This window comes from Sceloporus occidentalis, unplaced genomic scaffold, assembly GCF_023333645.1.
Source record: "Sceloporus occidentalis isolate IW3139 unplaced genomic scaffold, rSceOcc1.0.p SCAF_10, whole genome shotgun sequence".
In the NCBI taxonomy this organism is placed as follows: Eukaryota; Metazoa; Chordata; class Lepidosauria; order Squamata; family Phrynosomatidae; genus Sceloporus; species Sceloporus occidentalis.
Genome location: NW_028316990.1, coordinates 9,644,902 through 9,665,356, shown reverse-complemented (window position 1 = coordinate 9,665,356; position 20,455 = coordinate 9,644,902). Strand labels below are relative to the sequence as shown.

The 20,455-nt window shown below is 43.3% G+C and overlaps 2 protein-coding genes across 8 annotated transcripts in view; one reads left to right on the top strand and one right to left on the bottom strand.

Moving 5' to 3' along the window:
* The window catches only part of SPIRE2 (spire type actin nucleation factor 2), a 32,438-nt gene extending 30,684 nt beyond the window's left edge, over positions 1-1,754 (bottom strand). For both annotated transcript variants that reach the window (XM_089539653.1, XM_089539656.1), the window contains exon 1: positions 1,460-1,754. The gene's annotated coding sequence lies outside the window, so the exon portion shown is untranslated. The remainder of the gene's footprint in view (positions 1-1,459) is intronic.
* Positions 1,755-2,727: 973 nt separating this feature from the next.
* FANCA (FA complementation group A) overlaps positions 2,728-20,455 on the top strand; it is a 30,991-nt gene continuing 13,263 nt past the window's right edge. For 4 of the 6 annotated variants that reach the window (XM_089539557.1, XM_089539556.1, XM_089539553.1 and 1 more), the window contains exons 1-23: positions 2,728-2,813; positions 3,331-3,440; positions 4,836-4,923; positions 5,849-5,982; positions 6,134-6,229; positions 6,640-6,713; positions 7,150-7,262; positions 7,494-7,576; positions 8,115-8,148; positions 9,484-9,550; positions 10,864-10,976; positions 11,835-11,911; positions 12,515-12,656; positions 13,363-13,496; positions 13,769-13,879; positions 14,536-14,631; positions 14,946-15,005; positions 15,780-15,868; positions 16,325-16,385; positions 16,617-16,666; positions 17,459-17,535; positions 19,068-19,175; positions 20,064-20,239. In XM_089539557.1, coding sequence (XP_089395683.1) covers positions 2,762-2,813; positions 3,331-3,440; positions 4,836-4,923; positions 5,849-5,982; positions 6,134-6,229; positions 6,640-6,713; positions 7,150-7,262; positions 7,494-7,576; positions 8,115-8,148; positions 9,484-9,550; positions 10,864-10,976; positions 11,835-11,911; positions 12,515-12,656; positions 13,363-13,496; positions 13,769-13,879; positions 14,536-14,631; positions 14,946-15,005; positions 15,780-15,868; positions 16,325-16,385; positions 16,617-16,666; positions 17,459-17,535; positions 19,068-19,175; positions 20,064-20,239 — 2,145 coding nt within the window. In that variant the 5' untranslated portion in view covers positions 2,728-2,761. The remainder of the gene's footprint in view (positions 2,814-3,330; positions 3,441-4,835; positions 4,924-5,848; positions 5,983-6,133; positions 6,230-6,639; positions 6,714-7,149; positions 7,263-7,493; positions 7,577-8,114; positions 8,149-9,483; positions 9,551-10,863; positions 10,977-11,834; positions 11,912-12,514; positions 12,657-13,362; positions 13,497-13,768; positions 13,880-14,535; positions 14,632-14,945; positions 15,006-15,779; positions 15,869-16,324; positions 16,386-16,616; positions 16,667-17,458; positions 17,536-19,067; positions 19,176-20,063; positions 20,240-20,455) is intronic. The other 2 variants (XM_089539555.1, XM_089539554.1) reach the window with 2 other exon arrangements.

The window sequence follows — 20,455 nt, the reverse complement described above, 5'->3', positions numbered from 1 at the left end:
TTTTGAATAGCCTTAGAATAGCAGGGATGACAAATGGCTGAAAGGAAGGACCGCCTCAAGAGAAACTGAACCCAGAAAGCATTAAAAGTAAAAGGATCCTGGGATCGAGGGTCAAAGCATTTGTCTGTACTAGGCAGCAGCCAAAACCAGATTTCCCAAAACAGAAGAGTTTGTTTTCAGTTTCAAATAAAGGACACATTTTAAAGCCCTGGTTCGCAGCCCTAGGAAAGGTTTGATTAATATCTGAACCCTCTACATAAATAAGGTCATATTTGAAGATGAAGAAGTCTAACTTCTCATTTTTGAACCCCAAATTGAACCACATACAGTCATCTCTCCTTTTCCATGGGTTCTGTATCCATTCAAGCATCCACAGCTTGTGTGTATATATATATATATATATATATATATATATATACACACACACACACACACACACACACACACACACACACACACACATTTGCAAATAGCAAAGCTTGATTTTGCCATTTTATATAAGGGACACCATTTTACCATCCATTGTATATAATCTTGACTTGAGCATCCATGGATTTTGGTATCCATGGGGAATCCAGCGGATACCAAGGACCCACTGCAATGATGATGATGATGATGATGATGATGATGATGATGATGATGATAATACCCCGCTGTATATAATGGGACTTGAGCATCCATAGATTTTGGTATCGACGGGGGGGGGGGGGAGGACGAAACCCCAGCAGATACCAAGGGAACCACTGTATAATACTGCGGGTGAACAAACCGAACGTTAAAAAATAAGCTTTTAATTTGGTTTGCACAAATGATGCAGCCGAGTTTCCTGCATTTAACTTGGTGCATAAAATGCAACTCTAAATTGAGCAATGAGTTTCTAATTCATTCAGAAAAATATGAGAGAAGGCTACAAGCCGCTCTTGGTCCCTGAAATCCCACCTCGCAGCCCAGGTTGGGAAGCCTGTTCTAAAGCATGGAGAAAGAATGCGCTGCCACCAAAAACTGCAGTAAAAACTGGCATCCTGAATAGCATCATCACACATACCTAGAGAGCCTTCCATTAAAGCCTTGCTAGTCTGTACAAACCCACCGCAATCTCTGGGCTGGGCTTTCATCCCATTCCAGGTGAAGCAGGCCTTGGATGTGCAAACTCAGTCCAGCTGCTTAGCAGTGATGGGCAATGAAGGAGAGCACAACTTTTAAAGAAACAACACAACAAGGTGATGGGGGTTGTGTTGGACCTTAGCTGCCATAATCTTGAAGGGTCTTGAGCATGGCTTTGGCCCAAAGCAGGGTCCAACTCTTCTTCCCTTAGCAATGCCACCATCCTTTGGCCCACATTCCTTGCCAGCCCCATCATTGTTTGCAATGGCCAAATATTTACAAGCCCTTATCCTCTCCTCTCGCCTTTCTTTTGATAGCATTGCTTTGGCAACCGACACACAACACATTTGCTCACCTCTCTATGAGTCAAAGCCAGGGATCCCAGGACACTCCCGGCCATCTTCTTCCTCATGAGAAGGACTGAATTTGAGTATACGTCAAGTGGGAACGACCCCTTGCTTAGAAAGCCACAAGAATCATGGTTTGCTCCTCCAGGAAACCGTGGTTTCTGTGGCCTTCTTTTTAGCTTAAAGTTCTTCGTTGCCAGGAATTAAGCCCAAGGCTTCATTGTGAAAAGAGGCGGCCCAATAACTCTTCATTGGAAAACACACACACACACACACATATAAATGTTAATAGAAAGTGGTGAATTATAGTCTGGCGATATACAAATATCTCTATATGTATATACTGTATACTGAGTGAATTATAGTCTGGTGATGGACTAAAATTATAGTGATAGTATAATAATAATAATAATAATAATAATAATAATAGGATTTATTTATATGCCGCCCAATCACTGGGAATATCACTAGAATATAATATACATTATATGTGTGTGTGTGTGTGTGTGTGTATGTTAGTATATCACCAGACTATAATCTGCTCAGCATATATAGTTTATTTATTTAATTTCTATCCCGCCTTTCTCCCTGAAGGGACCCAAAGTGGCTCACATTAACGATTTATAAAACATATTGCAATAAAAAAATATTAAAACATCAGCTGAAAACAATTTAAATTACAAATATTAATTAATTTATATAATGATATTAATATATCACCAGACTATACTATTCATCATATATTAGTATATCACCAGACTATAATTCACTCAGTATATATATATATATATATATATATATTACCAGACTATTTTTTTATATATATATGATGTCAGTATATCACAAGAGTATAATTCACTCATATTAGTATATCACCAGACTACAATATACATCATATATATATATATATATATATATATGATATTAGTAAATCTCCAGACTATAATTCACTCAGTGTGTGTATATATGTGTGTGTGTATAGTTATATTAATATATCACCAGACTATACTTCACAAGCCTGTATTACACTCATTTTCCTATTATACAGTAGGCAGTGTGTTTTCAAGGGAAGCCTGGCTGGGGCCTATCTTTCTCCTCATAAGGCAGCAGCCTTAGGCTTTGACTCCTGACTAAGGAAGGAGGACATATAAAAGGAGCGCTCCAGCTGACAAACAAAATGGCGGCCTGAGGGCTGCTTCCGATTGGCCAGGAGTCTGAGGCGCCGACCAATGGGGGCCCAGGGCGCGCGGTTCGTTGCTGCTGGAGCCTGGCGGTGGGAGCGGACGGAGTGGCGCTGCTGAGGGGCCTTCATGGCCGGAAGGGACGCGGAGGGTCCGAGGGGGCGCCTCTCCGCCCTCCTGGGTAGGGCCAGGGCCCTCTGCCCACGCTCAGGGGCACTCTCGCTGGGAGGGAGGGGAGTGGCACTCTGGGCATGCTCAGAGGCCCCCTGGATGGACATAGAGCCCCGATAAAGGATGTGAGAATCTTATGACGATACTGATGCACTCTGTGCATACTCAGAGGCCCCCTTGATGGGCGTGAAGTCTGTATAAGGGGCATAACACTTCTGGTGTGGGGAGAGGTGATCTTTCTGCGCTCTGTGCATGCTCAGGGGCTCCCTTATAAAGGATATGAGATGCTGCTGCACTCTGGGCATGCTCAGAGGCCCCTTTAATGGGCATGAAGTCTGTATAAGGGGCATAACACTCGTCTGGGGGAGGGAAGTGATTCTGCACTTTGTGCATGCTCAGAGAGCCCCTTACTGGGCATGAAGTCTGTGTAAGGGATGTGACATTTTTCTGAGGGGGGGAGAGACTATGGTTCTGTGCTCTGTGCATGCTCAGAGGCTCCCTTAATGAACCCCCTTTTTTGTGCTTAGCAGGAAGATCTAAGAAGCAGAAATGTGGATGCCGAAATGGACAGAAGCTGCAGGAAAAAGCGCTGCGTATTTTGAGCTGCCATCAGAATTTGGGTGACCTCTTGCAAGAGGTAAGAGATGGGACAGCTTTCTTCATTCATGCTTTGCTTCCGCAGGAATCCATCCCTGGGTTTGTGCTTCTGGTTTGGATTATGAGGACCCAGCTGCGCATCTTTATTTATGTTATCATTTATTAACGTTATTTACGTCCAGCCTCTTATCTGTAAAGATCTCATGACAATGTACAGTAACACCAACCAGACCGGTTACAATAACAATGACTTTAAAAGGTTAAAAACCACGTTGAATAATTTAGCAAGTTAAGAGACAGGTTAAATCTGGTTAAAATAGTTTAAAATAATATGAAACCATGTTCACTTGTCCCTCCGTATTCACTAGGGTTGGGGCACAAGACCCCCATGAATGTGGGGAAACCGCAGATAGCAAAAACGCCATGTTTTTACCTGAGAGGATGCCTCTCTAGGAATCTCTAGGTCCTTCAGGGCAGGTCTATGGCCAACGTCCGACAGACACTGACCATAGAACTGCTTCAGAGGAGCTACAAAGGCCTAGTAGAGTATCCTCTCTAGGATATCTTTCAGTGCAACTTTTGGTTAAAGTTGACCATAGAGTTTCACTGGAGGACCTAGATATTCCTAGAGAGAACATAGTAATCAAATCCATGAATAATCAAAGCCGCAAATATCAAAGCCGCAACTATGGAGGGATGAGTGTATATGTACCCTGGGAAGTTCATACTCTTTCAGCCTCAGGGGAAGGCAATGGCAACCCCCCTCTGAAGAAATTTGCTAAGGAAAACATGGTAAAGTCCCCTTGGGGTCCCCATAAGTCGGAAATGACTTGAAGGCACACAACAACAAATATGTAGGCCTAATCACCTTGAAGACACCCTGATTTTGGAAACAAAGCAGGTTTGTTCCTGGTTAGTACTTGGATGGGAGACTGCCAATGAATACCAGTTACTGTAGACTCTGCTTTTCAGAGGAAGGAACTGGCAAAAAACACCCTTGAGGATTCCTTGCCTAAGAAAACCCTATGAGATTTGCCATCCTATGCTGCCTTATCCCGAAAATAATGTTTGAACACAGAGTGCTTTTTGCCATGTCAACTCTAGGCTTGTAGTAATACCTATTCCCCTTTTCCAAGCTTTGTATTTGAATTAGAAATGTACAGATATCTAGGCCAAATATTTCTTCCCTGTCTGTGGCATGTTTCCCCCCTTAAGACATTCAGTGAGACTGTCTTCATTTCAGAGAAGTAATGCATTTCTTTATGTACTGTAAGATGTTTGCAGTGTTAGTACTGTAATACCAAAATGTTTTAAGATCGCCAATAGGCTGGATCTGGAACAGACTGAGTGGAGGGGAGAGTGTTTGTTGCATACATACCAATAAAAACAATCTGATCACCTCTCTGATCCTCCCTTTTCTTTTTATCTTCACCAGGTAGGAAGTCCTGTAGGTAAGAAGGCATTAGTTCCTAGTAATTCAGGCACAGATGGCAGAGAAACTTCAGTTCCAGACCTCTTTGTAGGTGAGTGAAGGAGAACCTGTTTTGCTTGAAAGAATGGCTAAAACAAGTCAAGTCAACCTGTTCAGTCAGATAAGAATATTCAACTGATTGTGTCTATCTTGTCCGATGCTGCTGCCCTAAAATATTGGCAGCAGCTCCCTATGATTTGGAGCTAGGATCCTTCCTGGCCCTTCAGCCTGAGGGGTTTTTTTGGTTTTTTTTTGCTGAAAATGCTGGTAAATAAATTTGGCTGATCCTAACAGAGACAATGCTCTCTGTACATTTTCCCTGAAATTACCCACCGCCTTACTCCACCCAGCTTGCTATTCCCTAGTGAAATTTGGGAAACTATCTTGAAGCCGGGGTAGGGATCATGCAGCCCTCTTGATATTGTTGGACTGCACCTCCCAGCAGCCCTAAGCCAGCAGAGCCAGTGGTGGTGGATACTTGGATTTATACTCTCACCATATATCTGGAGGTTTGCATGATTTCTAACTCTACTTTTCTCCCTGGTTGCAACTTTGGGTGTGTTTATCCTAGGGAAGAGAAGGTTAAGAGGTGACATGATAGATAGACATATTTAAATATTTGAAAGGATGTCATATGGAAGAAGGAGCAAGCTTGTCTTCTGCTACTCCAGAGACTAGGACACTGGGTAATGGGATCCAGCTATAGGGGAAGAGATTCCATCTAAACATTAGGAAGAACTCCCTGAGGGTAAGAGCTGTTTGACAGTGGAAGGTGTTTTTGCCTTGGAGGGTGGTGGCGTCTTCTTTTTCAGAAGTTTTCAAACAGAGGCAAGATGGTCATCCATCAGGAGTGCATGGCAGCAGCTGGGACTGGATGACCCTTGAGGTCTCTTCCAACTATTATTCTGATCTTTGGCTTTTGTATTACATTGAGAACAGCTTGTGTTCATACCTGTGTCTCTTTTTTTGCACCCTAGTCACAGCTTTGCAGGATCAGGCCGCTGCCCTGGGGGTGCCGGTGGGCATTCTCTCAGCCCAGACAGCTGCTAGAAATGTGGAGAAGATCTCTGCAGAGTCTGGCCACGCCATGCTGCTGAAAGGAGAGCAAAGAGTAAGAGGTGGTTGTGTCATGTTGCAGTTGCTGAGTGTAGCTGTACTTAGATGGTTTAAAAGGCAGGCAATTAATTGGGAAAAAGATGTTTCTTACAATGTACTGTCTGACTTTCCAACCCTAACTTCACTTTTCTCCTTTTCAACTACAGAAAAAGTTGTCTTGCTTGCTCCACACCTTGAAGGACTTATCTACACAGAATGCTTTCAGCCATTTGCAGTTTGCTCAAGAAATGTGGAAAATGCAGGTAAGATGGGTGAAGTTCTTGAAAAGAAAGCGCACACCTACAAAGATTGGTCTGGAGAGCAGTTAATTTAATAACTGGATTTTGCCGCTTAATCCATGGATGCTAAAAGGCAGTTTTTAACTCCAGTGGAGAAATACAGGTTCTTTGGGTTCTTCCTCTGATGTCTGAAAATATCTGCAAACCAATAGCAAATGATGGAGAACAGGTTTATGAAGCGTGACACTGTACTTGTGAAGGATGTAATGGTTAAGTTGTATGATGTGAACTTTTAGCTTGTGTCCCTTGTAGCTTTTGTATACCACTTTGAATCTCAAGGCTGGGAAGAAAGCTGGAGATGCTGTACATAAAATAATAGTAATCACAATCTTGGCATGATTCATGCTCTTACTGCAGCATTATTTTCTCCTCAGAGTCCACTTCCCCTGGACGTCGCATGGCAACTGCACAGAGAAGGCCTTGTTAGCTTGGAAGAGCTGCTGGAAAAGTATGTCAGGTCTTAGCCCCTTACATGCATTTCTGGCTTGACCTTACATTTGCCAGACATTTGGACTCTTTTTTTACTGCAGCAGTTTGTATTTTGTGCTTGGAAGATAAAGATGCTCTTGACTGCCATGCACAGGCTGTGCATCATAGCATCTTAAAGGAGATTTGCCGTTCCCGAAGAAAAGCTGCTTTGAGAGTCAGCCTCCCCTTTTCACAACCCTGAAAGAAAACCAAATCCTGATGACAGATTGTCAGTGGCAAATTAGTGCATCAAAGGCAGGGTTTGACAAAGTTATGACTTTTTGGGATTACAGCTTCCAGAATCCCCCAGGCACCAGGGCAATTGGCTGGGGGATACTGGGAAATGTAGACCAAAAAGTAACTGCCCAGTGGAAAAGAGCAAGGGAGGCCAACTGCTGTGTCTTGTGTCTTCTTAGCAATCCAGATGCCCCCACTTTGGTGGACTGGTTGTGCAACAGCCTCCGTCTTCTGTGCCACCACTTAGAAAGTCCTTCTCTGGAAACAGAGCCACTGGGGACCATCCTGACAGGTAACCTTGGCATCTGAACACAACACATTTTCTGAGCCTGGCAGGTCCCACCTTTGGTGAGGATTAGCACAAAGGGTCTTGGACTCTAAAGAGCAGCAGCCAAATAGCCAAACAACTGCTGATTTTCTCTCTCTGAGCTAATGTTCGGAATATTCTAGGGCTTGCTTTTTCTGCCAGCATAATATTCTGGCATATCGAAGCACTGACAATAAATTTGGCTTTAATTTGTAGACTTTGCAGCTGTCTTCCTACGTCATAGATTTCAGAAGATGTATGAGCCTGTAAAGAAGTTGGAATTGCAGAATCTGTCCAAAGTAAGGATGGAATAATGTTGCCAAGGATTGCTACTGTTCATAAAACAGAGTTTCTACCAATGTAGGGATGAATGAATGAATAGAATAAGAGTCCCTGCAACAGGTCTTTGGTTCAGTCTGTAAGGAGCGTTGGGTTGGGAGGAGAGACCAAAACCCTGCCCCAAACCCTGGGAAGCTTCTGCCAGTCAGGATGGACACTGCTAAGCTACAGTATATGGAGCAATGGGGTAACTTTGTTAAAGCAGCCCTATATGCTCTTTGGTTTAAAAAGCTTGCAAACATTGTAGGGTTGGACTACAATTCCCAGACCCTCCCCAGCCCATCTGGCAAGGCTAGCCAGGGGATTTGGAGAACTGGAGTCCACAGAAGTAATTTCTTTTAGCTCTGATCCTAGCTTGTATGGAACAAAACAAAGGAGCAATCTTGAGTCATCAGCTGTGAATTTGTGGGTCTTTGACTCTTCCTAAAAACCCAGGGAGTTAAAAATTAATTATAACTTTTGTGTTCTCTCTGTGTTGTTGTTGTTTTTGTTGAATAGATTTGCTGTGATGTCCTTGAGAGAATGCTGGCATGTAAGTTTTAGATGCGGAAAGCAATTGCATTGGGATCTAAATTACAGTGGCAATTTTTTACATTCTCGGATGTGTTGTGTACATAATTAGTTTTTCAATTGCCTCTATATTTGTAGGATAGAAATTAGGATAAGGAGCTGTAATGTGAAACAGGAGCAGCTTGGACAATATTCTGTGCAGAGTGTAGAAACTGTGTTTTGTATTGCAGCTTCCAGAATACATAGCAACCTGATTGATGTCTATATTGATTCTGGATTCTGGAAGCTGTATCCAAAAAAGTAGTTTTCCCAGGCTTTGATTACGTAGATGACACAAACACATTTTAACTCCAATATAGTATTTGCTGGAGTCAACAACAAAATGGAAATCTATAAAGTATGCTTCTATATGATTTTCAGTAGCGCACCCAAAATGTATCCCCATGCTACCCCAACAAAGGCTCACCATGGGACAGTTGTCCTCATGCTGCTTGTCACATCTCTCAGCATGCCGTACCATTGGCATGTTTGGGTCCCATGAATCTTCAGACTCCGTGCCAATAGCTTTCGTCATGCACTGCCATGCTCATGTGCAGCTGGGATTCACTACAGCGGCACTTGTTCAGCACTAAATCATCCTTGTAGCTTGCACCCCAGTTACATCTGCAGTCTCAATATTAGGGCATTCTTTCAACATGAAAATTGCGCATCCCAAAATCTGTAAAGTGGTTCAAGGTCAGGGTTAATTGTTTCCCTCTCGTTGCCTCTTACAAAAATGCTCATAATGGTTCCAGCAGTTGATGAATTGTTTCTTTTCCCTCCTTCTCTTAATGAGGTCAGCTCTTTAAAAGGATGACCACAATTTTCCTCTGCGCTTGAGTGTTTTCCCAAATGGCTTCTTCTGAATGGGTTTAACCTTATTCTACCTGGCTTTCTTTGACCTCCTGAAGATGCTTTCAGAGACTTAGGTGCTATACAGACTGCCCAAAAAGGGTGGTCTGCCGGTGCCTTGGTTTGCTGCGTGAGGGAGCCGTAGCAGACAAACCGTGTGGCTCCCTCACGCAGCAAAAAGAACCCGCAAAAAGTGGGTTCTTTCTGCAGTGCAATTGTGATGCCGCAGTGCGCCAATGGTGCACTCGCGGCGTCACAATGACACTGGGATGTGCGGACTCTAGGCATCCGTCACGTCAAAATGGCGGCGCCCATGTAGACAGGGCACCACCATTTTGACACCGCCAGTACGTACTAGGGTTAAAGAGCACCTGCATGGTGCGCACTCCCTAACCCTAGTACCGCTGCCGCCACGCCACATTTTGCCCGTCTGTAAGGGGCCTCTGTCTTTTTCTTTTCTGTTTAGGGGTGCTTGATTCTGTATCCAAAGAGAAGCAGGAAGATGCTTCCACCCTGAAGGCTGTGAAACGCTGGTGAGCATCTCTCCTTTTCTAGCAGTTTTTGCAAAGGATTGTGTGGTGTGCATTTTTCTGAAAGTGATAAAATGATAAGGGGAACACAGCCTGACCCTGAAAGCAGACAGGTGTTTTTGTTGTTTTAGCTGCATTTTTAAATAAAAATAAAATAAAAGCCAGTTTAAAACCCCCCCACATACACAATGATAAACCCACTCCATACCAGACAAGAGATATATACAAAACCTGTCCCTGCATCAAGACATTGTGTCAAGAAATAACATAATGACTCAAACAATACTACAGGTGTAATAGCTCAAGACAAAATGTCATTCCAGAAGACAATACGGGATCGGAGAGACATCTTTGTTTTGGTTGACACATGCAATAAAGTGAAACCAATCACTATTAAAATTTATTGTCTTCCTGAAGGTCATTTGTAGGATGTTTATTTTGACATTTCAATTGCTCCATAAGCATGAGGGCCCAATTCTTTCCCACCAATTGTCTGTAATGAATAGGTTATACAAATCCTTCCATTTATAAGTCATCTGCAATCTCACAGCCAAACAGAGGATTTGGCAAAAGATAAGAACAAGCACTTTTATCCTGACTTTCCACTAACAACAGAGAGTGCTCAAGGCAGCTAACACTACCATTAAAAGGATTTAAACATTAAAGCCATCACTTATTTGAATCAATAAACACTGGGACAGTTTAACAGGCCAGTTGGAAGAGATTGGAAAATCCCATCCCTGGACTGTGAACTTTGTTGGGCTACAATCTCAGAAGCCCTAGCCAGCATAGCCAATAGCAGGCATGCTGGGAGATGAAGTCCAACAATATCTGGAGGGCTCCATTATTCCCACCTGTGCCCTAGACACCTTTTTGAAATTAACGGGCTTTTTCACAGCAGTCCCTATTTTTCACCTCCAGCTTTTTCTGCAAGGATTCATTACATTCCTAGCTGCAAATTAAGGGAGGCAGTTTCTTTCTTTGTTCTTTCCCCTGAGATTGCTATTTCTAGACCCATTTGGTACAGTTCCTGGAAACGTGATATGCTTAAATCTTTTCCTGATTCTAGTTTTTCTTTTGAGTTGCATCTCTCACTCTTCTTTGCTTTTGTGCTGCAGATTACCATTTGATATATCGGTGTATTTTTTTTTGGGCAAACATTGTTAAAAAATTATAAATATTTATATACATTTTGACAGTCTTCCCACTGAATGGCAGTTCAGCAAGAAGACTGGAGTCATTAAACAGTAATCCCCGTGTGGTGAGTCATTGTTCTTGAGCACTAAGAGCTTTTCTTTGCTGCCTTTCACTTATAGGCTCTGTGTATTCACTGTGACGGCATACCAAGGCACAATACACCCTGAGTCTCTGCGGGAGTTCTTCAGTCACACTTTGGCCCAGGTTCTTACCTACAACCCTCAGCTAAAAGGTAGGAGTTCCAGAATCAGGAAAAAAGTTCACTGGGCCACACATAAGCCCCTCAGCTGCCTGCTGAGGGGGCCAAACTAGGATTTCTCTTGGCTTACCCTGATTGGGAGTGCATGCACAAGCTACTGTAGATACATAAAAGCCTCACACAGAGATAATCCCCACTGCAGAATTAATACAGTTTGACGCTGGTGTAACTGCCATGGGATGGGGTTTGTCATTTTACAAGATAGCTAACCTTCTCTGTCATAGAGCTCCAGTGCCACAACAAACTACAAATCCCAGGATTCCATAGGATGGCGGTGTCAAAGTGCATTAATTCTGCAAGTGTGGCGGCAGGTTTATTAGCTCTTAAACTGATTGATCCGGATGCCCCAAATACCCTTGCTGCATTGTGTATTATTCATAGTTAACATAACTGCTCTTCATTGGTTTTAGGTGGAATTGTTAGCTCAGAGGGGCCATCCCCTTTTGACTTCTCTGGAGGAAGGTGATAAAAATGGGGATCCACCCACAGGCTTTCCGATTCACAAACCTGGTCTGGAAGCCCCGTGATGGGAGCTCTTTTGCTTTCTCTTGTAGCATGCCCTGCATAAAGATAGCCCTGCTGTTCTTTATGGGGAGTGTGAACTCTCTACCTTCTCACACTGCCTCATGTTTTCACTCTCCTTGACTTAGTTCTTCATCGGAAGGCCTGTACATGAGGTCTTTGGGTTATTGTTGCACGAGAAATCATTGACTGCCCTACTCTGTTAGGCAAAAGCAAGAGAATGGTTGATTATTTTTATGTGTCAGCAGCACTGGTCTTACTGTTCTGTAAAATCACTTTTCTTTTTCTTTCCATTTTCGCCAAGCACAGTTTCTGATGCCATCTGCCTGCAGAAAGAATGGAGCTTTGCAAGGACCAACACAGTGCTTACCTTGCTCTACCGTAAAGTAGGTCTTCCTTAATGGGGTGGGAATAGGACTATTTTAGCGCAGTCCCTTTCTCTGACTTTTTAAAAACTTTCCTAAAAATGACTTAATTCCTGGAACTACCTTCACTTCTCAGTCCCCATAAAATAATCTGGAATGTTTAGGCAGAGCAGGTTTAGGTTGAAACCTGCTTTCTGGCATAGGAAGTCTAGGCAACAGCAGTAGAAATGGAGAGCAGGAAGCCCCACAAAAAAGTTTTCTTGTGCCAAGAAGCCTGTAAAACGGAGTGAGGGGTTACAGGTGGAAGTAAAAGGGACGTAAGCAAGTATCTTTTATTTTGGTGTTATGTTTTTGTTTTTAATTAAAAGCAAGAAGGGAGAACCATTTAAATCTCTGCTGATAAATCTTATTATGTCATCATGGACATTGGGGTGGGAATCTTGCAGCTTTCCAGGTGATGTTGGATGGCAACTCCTAGCACCTTGAGTCAGTGCCCCACTGCATCATCCAACCAAATATATCAGAAGATTCAGAAGAGACTTTTACATATTTTCAGTAGCAAACCGTCAGATGACTGTTGGGTGATTTTCCAGCATCCTTGGGTTGTTTTCTTTCTCCTCCTAGCTCTTTGTGCTGTTCAAGGCGGAGGAGCTGATCCACCATTTGCAGCAAGTCCTGGAGGCAAGCGAAGTGAACTGGCATCACATCCTCTCCTGTGTTTCCACACTGTTAATCTGTCATTCTGAAGCAGAACCGTTGATTAAAGGTAGATAACGGAGCCTAGAGGAGGCGGCTGGGCTGGAGGTTGGTAGTCTTGTCCCTTCCTTGCTAAAAAGCCAAAAGCAACAGATGGGGAAAATAAAATGGCTGGTAGCATGTGACCCAGGAACAAGTCGCAGAGAATATTGACTTTTCTACCAAGTGTTCCCAGTTTGAATATGCTGCTTTTGCCAAATCTTGCAGTGTCTTGGAAATTTTTAAAATTCAGTCCTCATGACATTATTGCTATTGTCAAGTGGAGAACCAGTATGGTGCAGCAGTTTAAGCAACTCTGGAGACCAGGGTTCGATTCCCTGCTCAGCCATGGAAACTTACTGGGTGATCTTGGGCGAGTCACACACAGCCCTAGAAAACCTAGTGATAGTTTCTCCATTGGATTGCCATAAATTGGAAACAACTTGAAGGCACACAACAACAACAAAAACATTTTTAAGTGACATGGGATTGGGAGGGCAAGGTTGGTTTTTGTCTCTAATATTTGCAGTCTGAGCTTCTTCCCATTCTCCTCTTGTTGTAGCTGTTTTGTTTTCACTTGCGTTGTAAACCCCACTTTGGCTTCCCTATTGCCAGAAAGGTGGAGTATAAATGAAATATATGAGTCAATACATAAAATAAAGGTGGGGCATAAATTGAGCACACAATTATTACCAACTAAATCTGCCAATGGAATTCTTGCTGGGCTATTTTTCTAGACTTCCTGGGCCAACTGCTGAAGAACGCTTTTCAGAACTATGACTTGGAAAACATGATGACGGCCTTCTTGATCGCCCGCCAGGCAGCCCTGGAAGGACCTGCAATATTTATGCCTTACTCAGAGTGGTTTAAGGTAAGAGCTCCCCTGCCTAAATCATACAGTTAGTTCCAACTAGTGTAGATGCACTGAATCCATGGGAATTTGGCAAGCTCAGTTGGTCTCCTATTCCTGGGGCAGCGGCTATTGCTTGGCTGGGATACCAACAAAGACTCCCAAATTCCATCTGCCTGGCAACAGAAGCCCAGCTCACTAGATCAGTGCATCACAAGCGGATACTCTAAAGTTTTCTCTAACCATGTTGGAGGCAGGAAGAGCCTCTTCTTGCATTGCTCTCTCTTTCCCAGGTTGCCTTTGGGAGTGCCAGCGGCTTCCACAGCAGCACTAAGAAGGCCTTGATCTTCCTCTTCAAGTTCCTGTCAGAGTTGGTGCCTTTTGAAGCCCCCCAGTACTTGAAGGTGAGGAGAAATTACTCGCCTTGCAAAGGTGGGCTGGTGCCAATCCATGGACCCCCACTTTGAGTACCACTGGCGTAAAGGGCTCTGTAGGGTGCATCCCACACACCCATCAAAGTGGTATCAAACTGTATTAATTGTGCAATGTAGATGCAGCCCCACCCTACAAAAGTATGGAGCTGCAGTGCAGTTTGTGTAAACTAAATCCAGCTGTGTGGTGGAACTAATGAAAAGTCATAGGAAATGGTTTCAAGCTGGACAAGTGGCCCAATGGTGCCAGCTGGCAGAGGCTCCTCCAGGTTTTGGCTAGCTTTAAAGGATTAAAACCTGGAATGGATCCACTGCTCCACTTACTTGGGAGACATGGTAGGACAGCAGTGGTGAGCTCTTCCTTCTCTACAGTCCACTTGAACTAGACAACCATCCGTTTTCCTGAGTGATGGAAACAGCCTCTCATTCCTTGAGCAGCTGTTCTGGTATACCACATGTGCTCCAATTTTTTCCTTTGTGGATCAACGAACAACTGCACACCTTAGGGCATCTTACATTTCTGATTCTATAATTCTGTTTTAATGCACCTTGGGAGAAAAGCAGGCTGTGGAGAAAACAAGCCACATCCTGAAGCCATCAGCTGACTGTTGTTTTCATGTCTTCTCTAGGTGCACATCATGCATCCGCCATTTGTGCCATCCAAGTACCGCCCGTTGCTCCTGGAATACATTGCTTTAGCCAAAACCCGTCTGACCGATTTCAAGGTCAGTGGAGGAAGCCTGGTTCTTTTTTCCAGTTTCCAAAAAGAGAGAAAGAATTGCCAGAGTCCGTCTTTCCAACTGGTATTTGCATCCTTATGCAAGATGCTGGACTACAGCCCCAGAATCCCTAGTCGGCATGGAATTTGGCCATGGCTGGGGGTTCTGGGGGCTATAGTCCAAAAAAGGTACCTTTTCTTAAGCTCTGATGATCTTCTCACTTCTGTTCAGGGACCCACAGGTTCCGGAGCTGGGTCCCATCTCCCATGGAGATCTCACATCCTCAAACTCTGCTTCTCTTTTTCTCAATATCGTTTCAGGTTTCTATAGAAGACATGGGTCTCTATGAGGATTTATCTTCTCCAAAGGAAGCTGTCCAGGTATCTGAGAACCAGACCTTGCCACACCTTCAGACCCTTCTGGATTGTTTGTTATGGAGACAAAAGTTCTAACTTAAAATGCTCAGCACGGATAACAGAGCTAACTATGCAAGTTTAATTTAATTTCCACGAGAGGAATGTATATGCATTCCTGCTTCGAGGAGATCAAACCGAGCTAGTTATTTATTCACCTGGTTCTACATCTCTTTCTGCATTCTGGTCAGGGATGTTCAGAGTGGCTCACTTTTTGTGGAAACGCAGCCTAACAAACTGTGCTTTGGAGTGTTGTTTTTAAAGTGTAGGAGGGTGAACTGCTGACTCCTGCATGTCAGGTTCTGAATCAAGTGATTTACTTTGTCCCTGGTGCAAGGTGTTTTTTTCATCCTTGTACATCATTGTTGCAGCTTGTTAATAGCACAAAATAGATTTGGGTTGGTCCCTGCTTGATTTTGCTGTTTGTATCATGCTAGAATCTTTTCTGCTAGAACCAAAACTGCATCCGTTTCCTAAAATCTGCTTCTTCACATTGGGAGCACCTCCTAATGAATTTCCTGATGAAATTAGGAAGATAGAGATCCACACATTTTTCTGATACAACTTTCTTTCTTTTGGTGGTCTTACTGTTTTCATGCTTTTCTGTCATTGTTCCCATCACCAAAATGTTCTGAACCATTAGTGCCTCCTGTAGTTTGGCGAGACAGTTGTGAAGCCAAAAGAACATGCTAGAATGATTAAAACATTCTCTCTTCTCTTTGTGGTGTGAATGTGCATCAGCCACACCATCAGGCAATTCAGGATGTGGAAAAGGCTGTACAGATATTTGAAAACACTGGGAAGATCCCAGCAACTGTGATGGAAGCTAGGTATGATCTCCTTTAATCTTCCTGTTTTATACATTCATTTTGACACCCACTTCATTGTTGCTCCTGGTATCAGGAATTGCCAGCTAATAGTCTAGAACAACAGGAACATTGTTTGGATATGTTGACAAATTTCATGAACAACCCATACAGAAAGACCTCAAATTGAAATTTTGTTTTGAGGAAGCTGTTTTGAATGGCAGTTCATGCTGCCCCTGCCTTGGATGAAGGAGAGGGCATTTCTTTCTTTTTGGACACCTACATGTCTGTTACTTCCCTTTCCCTGTGGTGAAATTCACCTATAACAAAATAAATGAAAGGGATAATATGTGCTTGGTTGCTGAAATAAATATTTTGGGTTGTGTTTTTCCTTTCTTTTAAAAAATGACTCTTGGCCAATGCTTTGGTTTTTAGCTGTGATTAAATTTCACTTAACTTCCATCTGCTTTCTTGTTTCAGTATTTTCAGACAGTCCTACTATACTACACGCTTTATTCCTGCTTTGCTTGTACCACGTGTGGTTAGTATCCTTACATTTGTTTTGGTTTTAAGCGAGAAATTTTGGTGACAAAAGTAATTGCAGTTGCTTTCCTGTTTCACTTAGTCATACATATATTTATTCATTCATATATATATATATATATATATATATATATATTCACACTCAGAATAAGAGTGCAGAGTGAAAAGCATCTTATTTAAATCTACTGTGTCAAAACTGATACTTAAACACGTTGTTAAAATATTGCAGCTTCCTGAAACGCCTGACTCCCGCATGGCTTTGATAGACTCTCTCAAAAGGTAAGAGTGGATTGTGAAAAGGGCTGGAATGCCTCCATCTTTTTCTTACATGTTCAGGTTTTTCTTCTGCTGTTACCTGTGAGGCTACTTTGTTCTCAGTTTATCACAATGTCTTCTGGATTGTTTCAGTGCCTACCAGGAGTAAAACCTGTTGATGTTATGGTCCCACCACTCTCCCAAACTTGCCTCTCTCTTCTTCTGGCATGTTCTTGGCCCCAGGTTTCCTCTTGTATTCCTCAGTAATATGAGTACAATTCAAAATGCTCCAAAATCCTAAACCTTTGAGCGCCGACATGCCACTTAGGGTGCTCCTGATCATCTGTACTGTATTGTTTTTCCCCAGTGAGAATGGAGAGAAATGTGAGGATCTGTGAAATGGTGGGAGGTGTGGATTCGTGCCAAGCGCTATGCTTGGATTCCCACCATTTCACAGATCCTCATGTCTCTCCAGCCTCACAGATACAATACATACTACTCCACTTGTATTCCAAAATCCCACATATTCCAAAAGCCAAAAAAATTGGATCTCCGAAACACCTCTGGTCCCAAGCATTTTGGATAAAGGATTCAGCCTGTCACAGTAACAGAAATAACTATGGGAGGGGGGCTGCAGGATTTATATTTGCAGCACAAGAATTGGCACTTCAAACAAATAGCATCAAGTCCAAAATTGTGGGGATAGGGGTTTTGAAAAAGATAATTTGTACTGTAAATTGTAGCCTAGAAGAATACTATTTCCAGGCTTTGCTTTAGTCTATTTTAGTGTAAAAATGTGTGTGTCTACTAAAACAGGGTTGAAAAAATTCCTCCAAACATGTATGCCACTTATATAGAAGAATGCCAAGCTGCTAAAGAAAAACTCTTACAAGGTGAGATGAATCCTTTTGTCTACTAAGTAGTATAACTTCAAAACTTGGTATACTTTTCTTTTCCCAAGGTACTGGCCTGTTTCTCTTGCGAACCCTGAAATGTGTTGCAGTACTACATGAAAAGAGGAGTACAGTCACTCCTCAGTTAACCTTGACAATGATGTACTTTCTTATAAAGTCTTTATGCCTGCACAACCCTCCTTTTCTTCTTCATCCTCCATTTGGCTGGAAAGTTCTGTAGTAGCATCAGCATTGGGAGGATTTTGAAGGAAAGGTGGCAAAATACTTTTGTTGCTGGGTTGTAGCACTGTGTCCGCAGTAAATAATGCAACAAAACGAAGTGAAATGGGTCTGATATGCTCTGAAATGAGCTGCTACTACCTTAGAGGAGCTCTACTGTTCTTTCTCCTTAAATGCAAAGATGGAGGTTTACCATGGAGTCTTGAACCTCCAGCAATGGGCTGGAGTGGGATGAAACAGAAACCCAGCTCACTGATTTGTGACCTGGAGGAAATGGTTTGGTGGACACTGACCCCCAGCGGTGGCTCTGGTCAAGGACAGAATCATCCCTAAAATAAAATCGAATCAGTGGCTTCCTTTTGTCCTTTAAATGCAACTGGGTTGATATTGATGGGGTTGCTTTGCTGTCTGTTCAGTGCTGCCTGGGGCATTGCGTCTGTGAATCAGGAGTGACAAAACCCAGCTGCTAAATTGGCCTGGAAACGTAGGATGTACTCAAGTGGCTTAATATTGTTTTCTGTCTGGAGGCAAATTTGGTCAATTGCTTGAACTGTCATCTAGTCTTTAGGATGGATGAATGAACGAATGAATAAAATAAACTAGACGGAGAAAGAAGCTGCTGTGGACAGTGGATATTCTGTAGTCTTTAATGGGTGGGAATCAGGTGGCCCAATGGCCATTTGTTACCTTTGGGGTCACCATGGCTCTTCAGCACACACACACCCCCGCCCAAAATGGGGTTTTAGTCAAAAATGGCTTCTTAGGATGTAGTCTTGACCTGTTTTGTGCCCTCTGATTCCCAATGGGTGCCCATTCTTGGTCTGTACTTTGACTGTAAGCATCCCATTGTATCCTAGACCAATGGTTCCCAAATGTGGTTGCTCTCACTACTCTCCTCCAAACTCCAAACAACATGGACAGTGGGGAGGGATTCTGGGAACAGTAGTCCAATAACATCTCAGGACTTATAGGTTGTGAAGCAGCCACCTAAGCCATTGCTTTTGCAAATGCTCCCTTGGGATCACACCATCAAATTGGGCCGACTTTTAAGTTGAGAAGGTCTCTGTTGCAGCCTGGGCTGAAATACACACCTTTCTTTTTCTGGGGGGACTGCTTTGCATAGGCAAAGTCCCAGCTTCCATCCCTGGGATCTCCTGTTTAGAGGGTCAATAGCAGCAGGTTTTAGGGAAAAGACTGCTTGAGACTGGTGACTGCCAGTCAGAGTAGATACTACCAGGTGAGATGAGCTAGTAGCCTGACCTGTTCTAAAGGCAGCTTCCTTTTGTCTGCAGAGGAATCGGCTGAGATGGAGACAAGTGATCAGAAAGAGCCCTTGGAGTTGCTCAGGGCTGAACTTGAAGCGCTCAGACTGCTGATTACAGATCAACACAAACAGGAGGGTAGGAGAAGGCAAACAGGCTGCCTCTGTGTGTGTGTGTGTGTGTGTGTGTGTGTGTGTGTGTGTGTGTGTGTAAGAGAGAGAGAGAGCGAGCGCACACCTTCAAGTCGCCTGTCAACTAATCACAACCTCATTAATTTCTCATAGGGTTTTCTTTGGTAAGGAATTCTCAGACGTGGTTTTGCCAGTTCCTTCCTTTGAAATGCAGCCCACAGCATCTGTTACCCATTGATGGTCTCCCATCCTGCTTAGCATCCAAGAATAGACAGGATCTGGTGCCTTTAGGGTATTTAGGCCAACAGGCTGCCTGCAGGAGAGAAAATGAAAACAGAAGAACCCATTTGCTCAGCAATGGAGGAGGATATCTTGACGCAGGGCCTGTAGAAACCAATTTATATGTTCAGTGTAGAAGAAAACCTTGCCTGAGAGTACAGGTTGATCCTCAGCTCCACCAGCTTCTTGGTTGGCAGGTTTCTTCTGTCCAGTTGAGGATTTATTTTGAAGTGAATGGAAGTGGAAGAGAACTGAGCGTATTCAACAAACATCTCATCTTACAAGTGGGAAGACTTTTAACTGCCAGCAACTAAGCATTTCAGTTTTGTAGAACTAGGGTGGAGCGTATGGCATGCAGATGCTGAGAAACCACCAATGGTGATGCCATGGGGAAGGAGGGAGTGTGGGTGGGCATTGGGGGAAGCATAGGGGGCCAAACTGGAACCTCAGGAGGGCCAGATTCAAACCCCAGAGCTCTAGTGTGCTTCCTCCAGTGTACTGGGTGGCAGAATAACTTGTCCATGAATTTTAAAAAAACAATTAATTAAGGAACCTTAGCCGTTGTATAGACTGTTCTGTTTTCTGATACTTCTGACCTACATGTGCCTCTTTTCAGTTGGTTCTTCTTTCCTGGCACTTTTTGTTGCAGAGCTGCCTGCTCAGATAGCTCACATCTCAGAGAAACTGGCAGGTGTTCTGGGACACATGAAGGATGAGGATGAAGCTGCTTCCATGAACCTTAGAATCCAACTGAACCTTTCCATTCCTGAAGTTCAACGGCAGCATCAAGAGGTGTGTGTGTGTGTGTGTGTGTGTGTATATATATATATATATATATATATATATATATATAAAGAGAGAGAGAGAGAGAGAGAGGGGGGGGTGAAATTGGGGGAGGCTTTTCTTTAAAAATTCCTTAGAAGAGAGCCATCATGGTGTAGCCATTTGAGCTTGGAGTTTGACCCTGGAGATCAGGGTTTGATTCCCCCATTTGAATGTAAAAACCCA